We start from the raw sequence: 13,686 nt of genomic DNA on the forward strand, positions 1-13,686 counted from the left end.
ATTTCTACCGTCAACAAATATTTTGCATTGTTTATACTGTACATCTATATTTTAAATGTACTCTACTAGAGTGCCAATGTCCTTTGTCCTAGTGCTCCAGCTTGTTGACAATTTGGGACACAACTTTCGACACGAGCAGCTGTGCATTGCCACACAATGAGAGTGAAGGACCTCTGATCAAACATAAAGAGGTGTCAACCATTAAACCAGTCAAATCTCAATAAATAATTCATTCGTCCCACAGTTTGAGTTACAAGTGACTTGCATCATTGTTCATCAATTCCCTTTTGGGTTTCTTGTGAGCAATATAAAAATAAGTTCCCTCTTAAAGTGGGATCAAACAATGTGAAGGGGGAAAGGCCTTTAGGTTCTGTTTTCTTGTATTCTGCCTACCAGTAGTTTCAACATCAGTCCTACTAACTGACTAATGAGCAAATTGAAGACAAAGAAGTGTATTATTTTATATATATATATATATATATATATTTATCTTGACAGCAGCCACTGTTTCTGCCACTCTGAGTGGCAGTGGCACTAACTATTGATTGAGATATGCTATTGATTCAATTAGCAAAGTAGCTTGTCGCAAACTGGCAAAGTCTTCTTTGTTACGTGTTTTAATGGAGATCCCAGTGGATAGAGATTTCTCTCTGACATAAAAGTACTTTAGGAGAGTATATTTGTGCACAAACCCATCTTGGTTTAATTAGCAGGATAAAATCCATGACAAATATCTGGTATTTTCATTTCACTTCTACTCTGGGAGCTGTACTATTTTCAAACCTTAAAAGCAGCCACCAGCACATGGTGACTGCAATGGCTTTTCTGGGCAGCAGAAAGCATACCCGCTCTGTATGACCTATATCTGTGCTTAATTTTTGGGGTGGAGGGTGGTTCAGAGAATCAATATATAAGTAAAACCAAGTAGGATCTCTATTTACAATTATCTCTCTGTTCCAAACCATCTCCAAGCTCAGCTTGACGTTATTTACAGATAACACACGGTTCAATATTGCTTTATGTTCTCCTAGAGGTAGAATACATCTTAGACAAGTGTTAGTCATATTGTACCAGAAACATGACAGTCTTGGTAAATATAATATACACAACAGGCAAAGACATAAATAAAAACAAAACTCTATATTCTTATTGTATACCAAGGATATGTTGTACGTATACCACATAAATAATAACTTTTACCATTACTTCACAATCAAGTGCATCCACTTAATTTTTATTTCATTTCATTTTTTTTCTAGAAAAAAACTTTCATTAACAACATTAACTTATATTACATTTCTACATTACATCAAGGGTTTTGAAACTGGGTTCAAGGAAACCACCAAGAGGGATAATGTTACGCAATAATTAGTTTTAGGGGTGTCAAAGTTATTTATTTTACTGTTTCACTATATTTAAAAAGAACTATTCTACAATTACCGTATTTTTCAGACTATAAGTACGGACCAAAAATACATCATGATGAGGAAAAAAACATATATAAGTCACACTGGACTATAAGTCGCATTTATTTAGAACCAAGAACCAAGAGAAAACATTACCGTCTACAGCTGCGAGAAGGCGCTCTATGTTTTCAGTGTAGACTACAGGACCACTGAGCAGCATATAGCGCCCTCTCGCGGCTGTAGACGGTAATGTTTTCTCTTGGTTCATTTGTCTTAGTTCATTTCTCTTGGTTCATGTAAAATTAATTTTGATAAATAAGTCGCACCTGACTATAAGTCGCAGGACCAGCCAAACTATAAAGTAAGACTTATAGTCCGGAAAATACGGTAATTAGTTTTGGAAATAATTTTTTTTACAATATCACGCTCACTACCTTTACACCAAGTATAAATAATTTTTTATACTGGATTATGATATTTGATCCAAGAACATTTCTTTATGTTCACTCAAACAATACTAATTTCTCGAGAAAATTTGATGAATTTTATATATCATATATCCACAGATCCCCTGAAATATGACCTATCAGCTGAGAACCCTGGCTATGTATGATAGGGTCATAACCCACAACAATATTTTCAATTGAAATGTGCTCAATGTGTTTTGTTATTCACCACACTGACCACTGAGGCAATAGGCACAGTCAAAGCCCTGCTTACGAATAGCAAGGACCTTGTGCCACTATCTAACTTGTATGATACTTACTCTTATCATAAGGACTGCTTTCCTGATGTCACGGACTCCATCATAAACGAGGCGAGAGGCGTCAATGAACTCGTTCTCTTCGAATGACTGCGGGGGGCTGGTGCTAAGAGCCTCGATGGCAACCTCAACCTGCTCGGCAAAGCGTGGCATCACTGGTGAGAAAGAAGAACATAGACGATTGAATTAAGTGAGGGCTGAGAGAAACAAAAACAGAAAGACAGATACACAGAAAAAAAAGGATTACATACATCCCTCAAAAGCCAGCCTTCCCCTCAGGTGCCAAACATATCAGAGAAAAGACACGGTGAGAGGTGAGAAAAATGGAGAATATGTGATCTTAAGAAGCTAAGTGTTGAAATTCAGGCGGCACATCTATTTCTGTCGTCTCCTCCCTGTCAGTCAGGCCCGAGGACATCAGCAGGAGAGGAAGACGAGAAAATGTCACCCTGAAAATATGTGGAAGGGGCACCCTACGTTTGCCAATTAACCACTTCACCTTCAGTGAGCCAAGGCATCACGACTCTATAAAATCCTGGAGTGATAGCACATCACTCAAAGTTGTCAGACAAAAAAAAAAAAAAAAAATTACATCATCTCGCTCTCTACCCTCCTTAAATTCACTTGTTCCTCAGAAATGGGCACTAAATGCTAGCTGTAATAAGGGATTGTTTGACGAAGACAGGAGCAGAGTACGAACAATGTTGACAGACATTGATTGAGTGCAGCTGGAGGGCTGGGAAAGGTTTACTAATGTGACAATAGTTTGATCTGTTTTTATGATGAGCCATATTTCAGCGTTTGCATTGAACAAATGTGTTTGGACCACTTACCCTTGGTGTGACCATTTTGATAAAATACTTACAGCTAATGCTCCATCATGACAGTGAATGGAGACTTAAGTAAATTTAATTTCTGTGAAATGTCAATATAAAAGGTTAATAGCATTTTAGAGGGCTCCGACTATCTTATTATGAATCCTAAGCTTTAAACCTTAAAGACTTCAGAGTAAATAATAGGGTTGATGATTTAATGTCTCTAGTTGGAGTGTACTAAACAACTATGCACCGCAGCCCACCGATTTACGCTCAAGCACTGGACCTGATACTGATTGACCTGCCTGCATACCCAAGACGAGGAAGGGGGGAATATCCAAAGTGAAGGAAACATTTAGCGTTTCCATAGCAATATCACTGGTGGAGGGAGACCGTATTGTGATCTAACCCCTACATCAAGTCACACTCATATCAACGTGTGGGACCACTTGGTGGATGATGAATAAAAGATGGGCACTGTAAAAAGCCTCGTATTAAACCCTTGAGCAAGCTCCAACGCGATGCTCTTAAAATATTCAACAAATGTATCAAGGAGGGGAAGGTCTCTGGATTTTTAAAAACAAGGGACTAGGATATTATGACCCAAGATACACTTCTCGGTGGGGAAGGTGGGTCTTACGAGGACACTCCTGTGACAGGAAAATTCTAGAGTGTTGTCTTCAGCCATTAAACCAAATCAAAGCCTGGAGAGCCATTCACAATAATAGCAGATGCAGATATTCAGCAAATGACTGGGCTTGTGATTTTTCATGATGGTTTTGATTACAGGCATCCGACTTGAGTTTCACTTTAAAAGGGGACCAGTATGGGATCCTCTCTGACAGCCATTTTGCCTATTTGCCTTCATAAATGTACAAGTTTTGATTTGAATTTCAAATGAACACATAAAAAATACAAAATTATGCAAAACATTAAAAAATGTAAAGGCTCTTTATTTGATTTTGTTTCTTCTTTCTAACCCCATCTTGCTTTAACACATATTTAATTCATTTTAATCCACTTACTGAAGAGGCGTAAAAATGAGCTTTGGGGAATTTTTCTGTGACTTTTAAATAGAAATATTTAAATGTTCTTCAAGCCATTAATGAGTAAAGTTGCTGCTAGTGAGGAGCAAATTTAACTCAGACCAGTGAGGAATTCTGAAAGGAGCTAATAAAAACCAAGTTGGAAGGGATTATTTTTATTTTAATTTTTATTATTTTAAGTGTTTAACCCCAGATAAAGCAAGCAGTCAGATCTGTTCTATGAGCCTTCAAATTATGTTTTTACAAAAGTGTTTTGAGATATAGCGCAATGCTGAGGTGAATTAGATGAAACATGCTCAAACTGGGTTTTTCTGTTTGAGAGGCTGAGGTCAGACCTGCCTAATGGGCTCAAAATGATATACTTTAAAATGCAATGAGACATTCCTAATGCTAATAGGTCTTACAAAACACTCCAAGTAATTTGAAATGGAAAACAGATTCCTTTGACAACAGTGAGGTCACTTGTACTTTGGTTTCATTTACATTTTGGTCCTTAGGCTGTGGAATTTATTAGCACTGCCCTTTTTTAAGGATCTGCATTTCTTTCTTTTGTTCTCTTTTTTCAAAAAACAAACAGCTGCATTCATTGTAGTAGGCAGGCATGAACTAATTCTATTATCCTTGTTGTTTTTGCATGCGCTACCTCCCATTTCTCACCATGCAGACACTTGGGTCGTGACATGCTGAGGAAAAATATTTTTGTGGGGTCATTTGGCTGTATGAAATCATTGCTGTTTTTGGTACCTGAGCAAACATGGCCTTCAATCTGTCAGTAAAACACTATATTTGCCATAAAAATCATATACGAGTCTGTGTGTGTGTTAGACGGAGGGTAGTGATTAGGTGGCCATATTTCATCTCTGCATGGTCACCCTTTGGCATGAGCCCCACTCACTCTGCCATACTCCATGACAGTATTGCTACTGCTGCCTTCTGCTTGGCACTATTACACCAGCCATATTTCTAATTTTTAATCTACTGGTGGCCTGGGCATAACCTTAATGATGGGGTAATTTTTCCTGCATGAAGATTAGTTTGAATCAGGAAGAGGATGGAAAGGATAAAGAGAGAGGGGAAAGTCATCACAGCATTGCTATTAGACTATTGATTTTCAAGCTCAAGGACACGATTCGAGATTCTGAGCACTATGTGCTGAAGTTCCTTTAGCGGTGTATATGTATAGATTTTTGGACCAGCTGGACTTTTGTTATATTTACACTCCCATAAAAAAAATATAAAAAACAACAACAATTTTGTATGTTCCAAAGAGGCTAAAAGATGTCCATCTGCCGGTAAGGAACGAAACCAAAAAAAATTTAAGAAATTGATAGGAACCTGTCAGACACTTTTGGAGGAAATGGATTTGCTAGTTTTTACTACCTTTTTAAAAAGTGATACCCTGATCTTGTGTTGTAAGGGATCATCTGTCGTGACACAAAACTACAGACCAGTACCTGCAGTTTGATTGCCACTCTAATTACCCACTGGAACGCTGTGCCCCTGCACATTTTCTCCCTTATTCAATTGATAAAGAAACTTAGTTGAGTCTCAAACATCTTAATTAAAAATGGGGAAACACGTTCAGATGTTATTCGCATCTAATATGCTAATTCACTAAGCCCCCACCCCAATGCTACGTCTGTCCTAATCCTGCAAACTTTCAAAAATTCATTGACATTTTTAGTGTCAAGTCATGTGCAATAATGAAAGGTCTAGAAGAATCAATGCTGCAATGCTTTATGGTTCAATTCCATTTATGCAGTGGCACCATGGCTGTCACTTACATTCATGGGACATGGAACTAAATTTTTATGGGTGACCAACCCTCCCCCTGGGCCTAATGAGTAGGCTATATGACAGAGAAACTCAATTGGTCCTTCTCGTCAACGGTTTCCAGTTGCCCCTTTCCCCGAAGATAGCCCCGGGTGACACCAACATCCCAAAACAAAGACAGAAACAGAGAAAAAGTGAAATAAAATGTAAAGTACCACCTCATCAAAGTGAATACATAAAAGATGAGAGCCATTCTGGGCGTCCAGCCCTTTCACAATCCAATTATCATTCTCAATCAAGCATGCAGATATTTCTCTTGATTTTGCTGAAGCAACTAGCAGAACAGTTTCTCATTCAAGCTGAGCGAGCATTAACTGTTCAACTTGTGGTTTCCAGAAAAGAGTGTGCCATCTTTAGTATATATATATATAAAGACAAGGTTTTGTAAAGTTTATTTTCAAATGACTGAAGGCGGTAATGAAATGCAAGAGTTTAGTCCTCATTAAGTCTCTAAAAGTCCCTGTTTGAGAAGAGATGAAACACAGGGTGAACTAAATATAATGTTTCATAATTTTCAGTGATAACTGACAGGAAGTACATGTGACTCATTGTGCAGCAGTGTAACACAGATGGTGGTATCAAATCTCCTGCACTCCATGGCCTTCAATGTGGATTAACCGAGGAAAGATGTGAATGATATGATACACATAAAATGACAGGGGTTCACTAAGAATAAATTGCAACTGACAATAAGAATTGCAAATCAGAATACAATGCAAGCACACCAACACAATCTGATCTAAATGTGGCTCAATTCCTGACCCTACAGATCAGATCTGAGTTTAAAGTGATTACTGGATAAGGTCTTACCACCAGACCACTCATTATCACATCGATTTGACTTCATTTAATGCTTTTTTTTTTTACAGGGAAATCTAAATGCTCAATTTAAATATTTTAGTAATGTTAAGGAACAAAAAAACTTTAAGACTGGAAGATGATGAGAAGAACCAGGGAAGATCCATTTGGACACATTACATATTTATTTATACCTTCAGTTGGTCAGGCGTCACAAATATTCATTGTGTTTTTTGTGCTTGTCTGTCTAGATCTAATAATACGACTAAATAATTAATTTTATGATAACAAAAATATTGCAGTCTCAATCCTGAAAGCAGGACTGCTATTTTCTTCCTCTCATATTCCGCTCGCTCTTCTAAACAATGCCGGCTGTCAAAATAGTCTAATGTAATGTTTTAGAGACAACAAGGGAAGCAGGACAATGCGCCGCCACCAGAATAACATTTTGAGTGCTCATTTTCCAGCCACCCTGCATTTGTTGATTCCGAACAATCGTCGAAGCGCATTTAGATGGAACAACCACATCAAAAATTGTCAGGCGAGATGTTTCTCACACATTAACACCTAAGATAGAAGGCTTTTTTGCTTCCTGTCAGATATTGTGTCTTGAAAGCACTGGAAAGGCTATGCACAAATCTCTGCATTACTAGGTATGTTTTGGCCCTCGGCCTTGTCTGTCAGTGTCTAAATTGCCACCTCCTGAATGCTGGCACTAGATGGACAAAGGTGGAGGGGTTGGGGAAAACAGATGAAAAACGAATAACCAAAGAATGAGTGCCAAAGGAGGGAACAGATGGCCTCACCATCTTTGCTCATCTGTCTACCCCTCTCACCTCTAACTTCCTTCTTCCAAGAGCTTCCTGATCTCCTCTGTCCATCTCTCCACAACTCTACCATAAGTTCATGCCTTAGTGAGCATGAGACGAGATCAGGATCCAGGTGTGTGTGTGATCATTGTTCTCACCGGTCTCAGAGAGGAGTTTGATGGACTCGAGAACACGCTCCGTGTAGACGCCGGGTTCGTAGTTCTCCATCTCAGCATTAATAATGTGCACCACACGAGCGGCTCGGCCCCGGATTGCCCCTGCTGTCCTGTCCAGCGTGTCCACATCCCCCTCCTGCAGGGCGATCACACACTTATTCACATCCTCCAGAATGTGGTTCTCTGTGGAGAGATGAGATAAAACAAAGAGGATACACATTCAAGTATTACTGTTGTCCAACAACTGTAGTCACTTTTGGAATTTGACATTTTTTAAAGCACTGCCGATAAATTTTAACAAAGTTAACCTATTATAAAAAAAATTCAATTGGGGATGTGTGTGGGATGTGGGGTACGGTATATTCTCCAACCGCTTCAACATTCTTCTTGAACTACTTGTAAGACAACAGCCCACCCACAGCTTTCTAAATGCATTTCTGGGTGGACGTAAACAATGGTTGTTATTTGTCTCTTATTCTGTTTAGATTTGGATAAAGCTGTGCAGCTGAAGGACAAGAAATAGTTTTGTATGGAAGCTTTGAAATGAAGCATAACATTTTTAAAAATTAGGCTCGGCTAAACCATATCAATCAATCAATCAATCAAATCAACAAATAAATTAATTAATTTAAAAAATCAATCATTGCAGGTTTTTTTTTTATTAAGAGACTCAGGAAACACCTTGGCTATTCAGATGTTCTGAAACAGCACATCAGCACATCTACTTTACACTTTAATTTCCTATTCCATATGATTATCTGATGATTCTATGTTTACAACTTTCAGACTCTGTTAACAAAATTACACATAATTGATTTATTTTATTTTATTTGTATTTGTGTTTTTTTTTTTTTTGCAAGCAAAAAAAATAAAAAATAAAAAATCAATGTTATCTGAAGTTTACAAGAGCAAGTGCAGGGCTCAACAATAAGGATGGCCAACGGCCAGTGTGAGAGCATTTCAGGCCAGCTGACAGATCTGTCAGTGCCATGTTGGCCAATGCATTGCATTGTAAATACATACTTCACTGACTGGTCATATATACAGTATGTATTTTCATGTAAACAAACTTTTTGTCACTAAACTAAAGGTATGTAATAATTGCCTTATATAGCCTATCTAGAACTATTTTAAACAGGTCCAGCTCCACTTTTAGTGAAAGTGTTGGCAGGGCAGGTGCTAATCTCAAATACTCGCCCGGTCAGGCCAGCATTTCGATAATAATAGTAATATAAAAATTCTTATTGTTGAGTCCTGGCATGTTTTATTCACAGGTTTTTCAGGAGAATATTTCCAAACTGGAATGCACTACACCAGTTTCTGGACAACAGGCAGTGGGCTGAATACCAATATTGCCTCCTGCTTCATTTCATCCAGCCCACATAGAATTGTCAGATACACAAAAGATCTGGCCCACAACATCCAGGATTCCATTCATTCATTTGCTATATAATTAGTATTGACTTATTATAATCTCTGCCTTGCAATCCCTGGCTATAGTATGAGTATACAGTATTAATTCTAATAGTTTTTGTGCAGGATCCAGACAGGATATACTACACTTCAGCCAGAAAAATGGCAAAAAACTGAAATGGATGGAGAGGATAGCCAGTTTTTTCAGAGGTGGGAGGTGAGACTGTGAAGTTGGCATACCTTTTACAAAGACAATAACTGTGAGGATTATATAATTCAATTTATACCGTAATTACAAGATGAAACATTTACATTAAACATGATTATATTGTTTATCAGCAAAAATCAGTGGACTATCAGAGAAAACCTCTCCATATGCATTCACAGCATACATTCTATTATATATACTGCATATAAATAGCAGGCAAGGCATTTAAGATATATACCTATATATTTTTATCCAGTTCTGTATATTATCGTTAAAAGCCTTACATAGTTTTTGAGTCCAACGCTCAGCTGAAACTTCAAAGAAACAATAACTGGCACCAAGTGTATGTCCATTGTAAATACAATAATCTTTTTCATGAATGCAAAACAAGTAATTGTGAACAAAATAACAATAAAGTGTGAACATTGTTTCAAAGCAAGGCTACGCATGAAAAGGGTCATAACTGTACATATTTATGTTGAATTATATGGCCATTTACATTCATATTGGATGCACATTCCCATTCAAGATAATGGGATCTTGATGGTGGAGGCAGCTGACATTTTAGAGTGTCCATTATACAGAGGGATAAATAGACATGGCTATACTCTACTGCTGTACTCAGGGTGGAGAGTTTACACGTCAAGAGAAGGATGAATAAGAGAAGCATGAATAAAATAAAACAGCTCTTAAAACCTTACAATGTTTTAATAGGATGGATACAGAATGGTTGCTTGATCTCCTGTTCATCACCAGGCAGAAAGTACTCAATATTGGTCCCACAAAACAATAGAATATAGCAATCGGTTTCCATTTTACCTGAAACAGAGAGGAAGTCATCAACTGAAGTGATGTCATCAACAGCTTCGGTCAGAATGCGTACTTGCTTCTCCCACTGGTCCTTAAAAACATCCATGTTGTCCTGAGCAACCTTGCTTTGAGGGCGTGCGGCCAGCGTTAGGGCTGCATTTATTACCTGTGAGAAGGAAAATAAATCTACTTAAATTACCTAAATCTATGAAAAACTACAAGATTATTTGTTGTCATGCTGATGACAAATGGTATAAACAAAAGAGTAAATCCAAGCCTTTTTTATTTTTTTATTAAACATACATTTGATCAAACCATGTGCATGTTTTCAATAAAAAAAAAAAAAATTGCACATTTTTGCATTCCTTGTGAACCTATAACCTAGAACAGCTTCTGCTTATACAATTTTGAGTCATATGACGTTTCAAGTCAAGAGTCAAATTTGTCTTTACCAGTTTTTCTTATTAGTCTTTTACGCTGCTGAGAAGAAACAACCTTGAACAGCACAATTACTTCCAGAGTTTTCTAGGGTAGCTTCACTTGCGGAGGGTCAGTTTATTACACAGAATGTGAGATCTGTTAGAAAGAATTACTGTAAAAGTACTTTATGAATCTGAATACCTTAATTAAACTGGAGCCTTACACATAACCAATTTAGTCCAGGGTCAGTACAGATTTCATTTTGACACTTGTTATGAAAAACTGATTAGTGCATGTTACTCCAAAGAGATTTCTGAATGCTTCAACTTTGCTGACAGCTTTGCTAATTTCTCATTAGTCTTTTCATTTTGGGGACAACTTCTAACAATTCCCAATGGATAAAATCAAATTGATCTACATTCCTCATAAATACATCACAAAATAAAAAGGCTTTGCAAATGCAAATTTAACCCTGACTTTAAATAGACCATATTCTAAGACACATTGCCCCAAATGATTATCATAGTGCATGTTGTCTCTTAAAAAATGGTGTAATGTTACCAAGGCTATTTTATGTTTCCATTGGATTTTTCCTCTGACTGATTCCTCTTTTTTTTTTTTGCTGAATGGGTTTCAAACAGCTTTTGACTTTGAATAGCTAAAAAAAAATCTAGCGTGAGTCATATTTTAATAAATATGAAAGGTCTGGAGATGTGCCTGGCTATGTGCCTGCTATGCTCTTCTTCATCATTTGAGGAATAAAAAGGTACACAGGCATCTCTTCTAAAGGGAATCTCTTCTTGGCAATGGTACAGTAGTTGCAGCAGGTAAACAGTGCTATATGGAATAAATAGTTTTGCAAATAAAGGTGCATTATAGTGAATAAGTGGCACAATGTGTTAAGTGAACTACTATTTGTCAGCACCGTATAAAACTGCTGCAAGAGGTTATAGAATCCTGAATAGTTAATGGATAGCAAAGGTTCAGGCCATTTACCTGAGGACACAGGCTATCGATCTGTGTAGCAGCCATGCGCACTAGCTTCACCCCCTCCTCGTTGTTGGAAATGGAACAGGCGAGGTTGGCCACCTAGCAAAAAAAAAAAAAAAAGAGGGGGAGAGAGTTATTCGGGGGTCATTTGTACATCGAGGTTAAAGTATGAAGTGACCTTGTGGTTCTGGTTGCCAGGTTTCTGAAAATCAGGCAGGTTGGAATAGCATTTGGACAGGGGCAAATAAAGCTCCTGAGCAGAGTGCACACATATACAAACACATAGTCCTTTTTGCGGTTCATGTTTGAAGCTATCAGTGCTGTGTGCAATGGATAAGGATTTAATGCTTGGCTTGATAAGGCAATGTCAGGGCAAAATATGTACAGAGAGTTAGGGCTCATTCAAGTGTTAGATTGGTATTTGTTATTTCCCACTGTGAAGAACATGATTTGTGGGTCCCTCATCCCCCTCTGCTCCCCCGTCCCCAAATCATCTCGCCTTCCTTTCTCTTTTACTATTTTAAAAATAGCGTCAATTTGAATAATTGACATCACACACACTGTAATTTGAATTTTTACCAGCCAATATTCTGGATGTATTAGAGGCTGCCTCTTCATGTTCTCCTCTGAAGCGACAGAAGGACTGTGATTTGTTCGCGTGATATAGTGTGTCCCATCATGAAAACACAATTACCCCAAAAATGTCAGTGGACACGGAGAGGGGTCCTAATTGGAGGTGGCCTTGTTTCTGATTTTCACTGTTAATGTCGAATTTTCCATCTGGAATATTCACCACAAGCAGTTGATGGAATGGAATAACCAGGGTTGATTACCAAACTTCACGTCCACATATAAATCAGACCAGTTTGCCTAAAAAAAAAAAAAAAAAAAAGTTGGCCAAAGCACTGGTCAGATTGGATGCTAAAAACCTGGCTTCCTCCCCCCAAAAACGTTGGATTGGACACAGAACACTGGAATATTGCTCAGAAACTTTATAATTTGGTGACACGTCAGACCTCGATGAAAGGCGCTAATAGGCGTGTCAGTTGCATTTTTATAACAATCCAGAATTGGTGTTCCAAGCATCTCATCCTCTGCTAGTAAATCAGATTACACAGCAGCGGGGTATAAGAGTTTTGACAGCGCTAAAGTGACATATGCCTGCTGGCAAATGCAAAATGACTGAAGCCATATCAGCGGGCTTCTCTTCTCTTCTCTTCTTCTTCTTTTTTTTTTTAAAGGTAAATCGAGGCAAATCAAATCTGTGTTAGAAGATTCTTGCTTACGGCCCTTTTCTCCTGTTTACCCCTGACAGCTCTGAATGCTTTGATGGATCGCTCTCGTGTTTTAGTGTGTGCTTGCATGTGTGTGTGTGTGTGTTTAGCTGCTTAAAGTGTAAAGACTAAAAAGTTTTGAGGGTTGTTAATGATAATGTGTGCCTAAGAGTACCAGTGGGGAAAAAAGATTCCTTCTGAAATGATACTTCATTGATTCATTCTTTTTAATGCACCATAGAGGCAACACATGTTTACAGATCCCATTCGAAATCTATATACCTCTTGCTTGGAAGGTTTTTTATTTTTTTTTTATTTATTTTTTTTTATGAATTGTGACTTTCTGAATCATGTGGTGTGTAAAATTCCCACGCTTATATGAGAGAATAGAGACCCTTTTCTGTTGACATGATCCTTTCTTAATGAGTCGTTCTCTCAGAGAGAGAGAGAGAGAAAAAAAAAAAACTATTAGTGGGACGGTAACCATTCAAAAAGCACACCTTTTTGCCATATTTACTTCTAAAGGGGAGTATATTTCTACCCTGAAGGCAAATTTTAGTACCTAAAGTGTACATATTATTACCAAAATTATACATATTCATACCTTTTGAAAAGATACCCTCCCAGGGACAGCTTTTGTACATTTCTTTTCTTTCTTCCCTTCCCTTTCCTTTTTTCCTAATCATCTGAGAGTGTGGCAACAGCTTCTGTACCTATCATTTCCAACTGTCAGGTCTAACTTACATTTTAGAGGAGACTTTGGGTTTAAATGGAAGTGGGCACCAGTTCTGCCACCTTGTCGGTGGTAAAAGGGGCCAGAGACAGCAGTATAAAGGACCGGATGGGAAGGTAGGGGGTTGTTTTATACACTAGGCTGGCAGTGTAAAACTCACAGCATTTGCAGGAAATAATATCCTGTCATGTA

At 37.9% G+C, this 13,686-nt stretch overlaps 1 protein-coding gene across 1 annotated transcript in view; it reads right to left on the minus strand.

The window, feature by feature from the left end:
- LOC132143875 (catenin alpha-2-like) overlaps nt 1–13,686 on the minus strand; it is a 491,992-nt gene that overhangs the window by 13,476 nt on the left and 464,830 nt on the right. Inside the window, exons 10-13 of the mRNA XM_059554471.1 lie at nt 11,494–11,586; nt 10,087–10,243; nt 7,629–7,829; nt 2,173–2,324 (exon numbers count right to left, since the gene is read on the minus strand). Of these exons, the coding sequence (XP_059410454.1) occupies nt 2,173–2,324; nt 7,629–7,829; nt 10,087–10,243; nt 11,494–11,586 (603 nt within the window). The remainder of the gene's footprint in view (nt 1–2,172; nt 2,325–7,628; nt 7,830–10,086; nt 10,244–11,493; nt 11,587–13,686) is intronic.

The sequence above is a fragment of the Carassius carassius genome, chromosome 7 (assembly GCF_963082965.1).
Source record: "Carassius carassius chromosome 7, fCarCar2.1, whole genome shotgun sequence".
Lineage (NCBI taxonomy): Eukaryota > Metazoa > Chordata > Actinopteri > Cypriniformes > Cyprinidae > Carassius > Carassius carassius.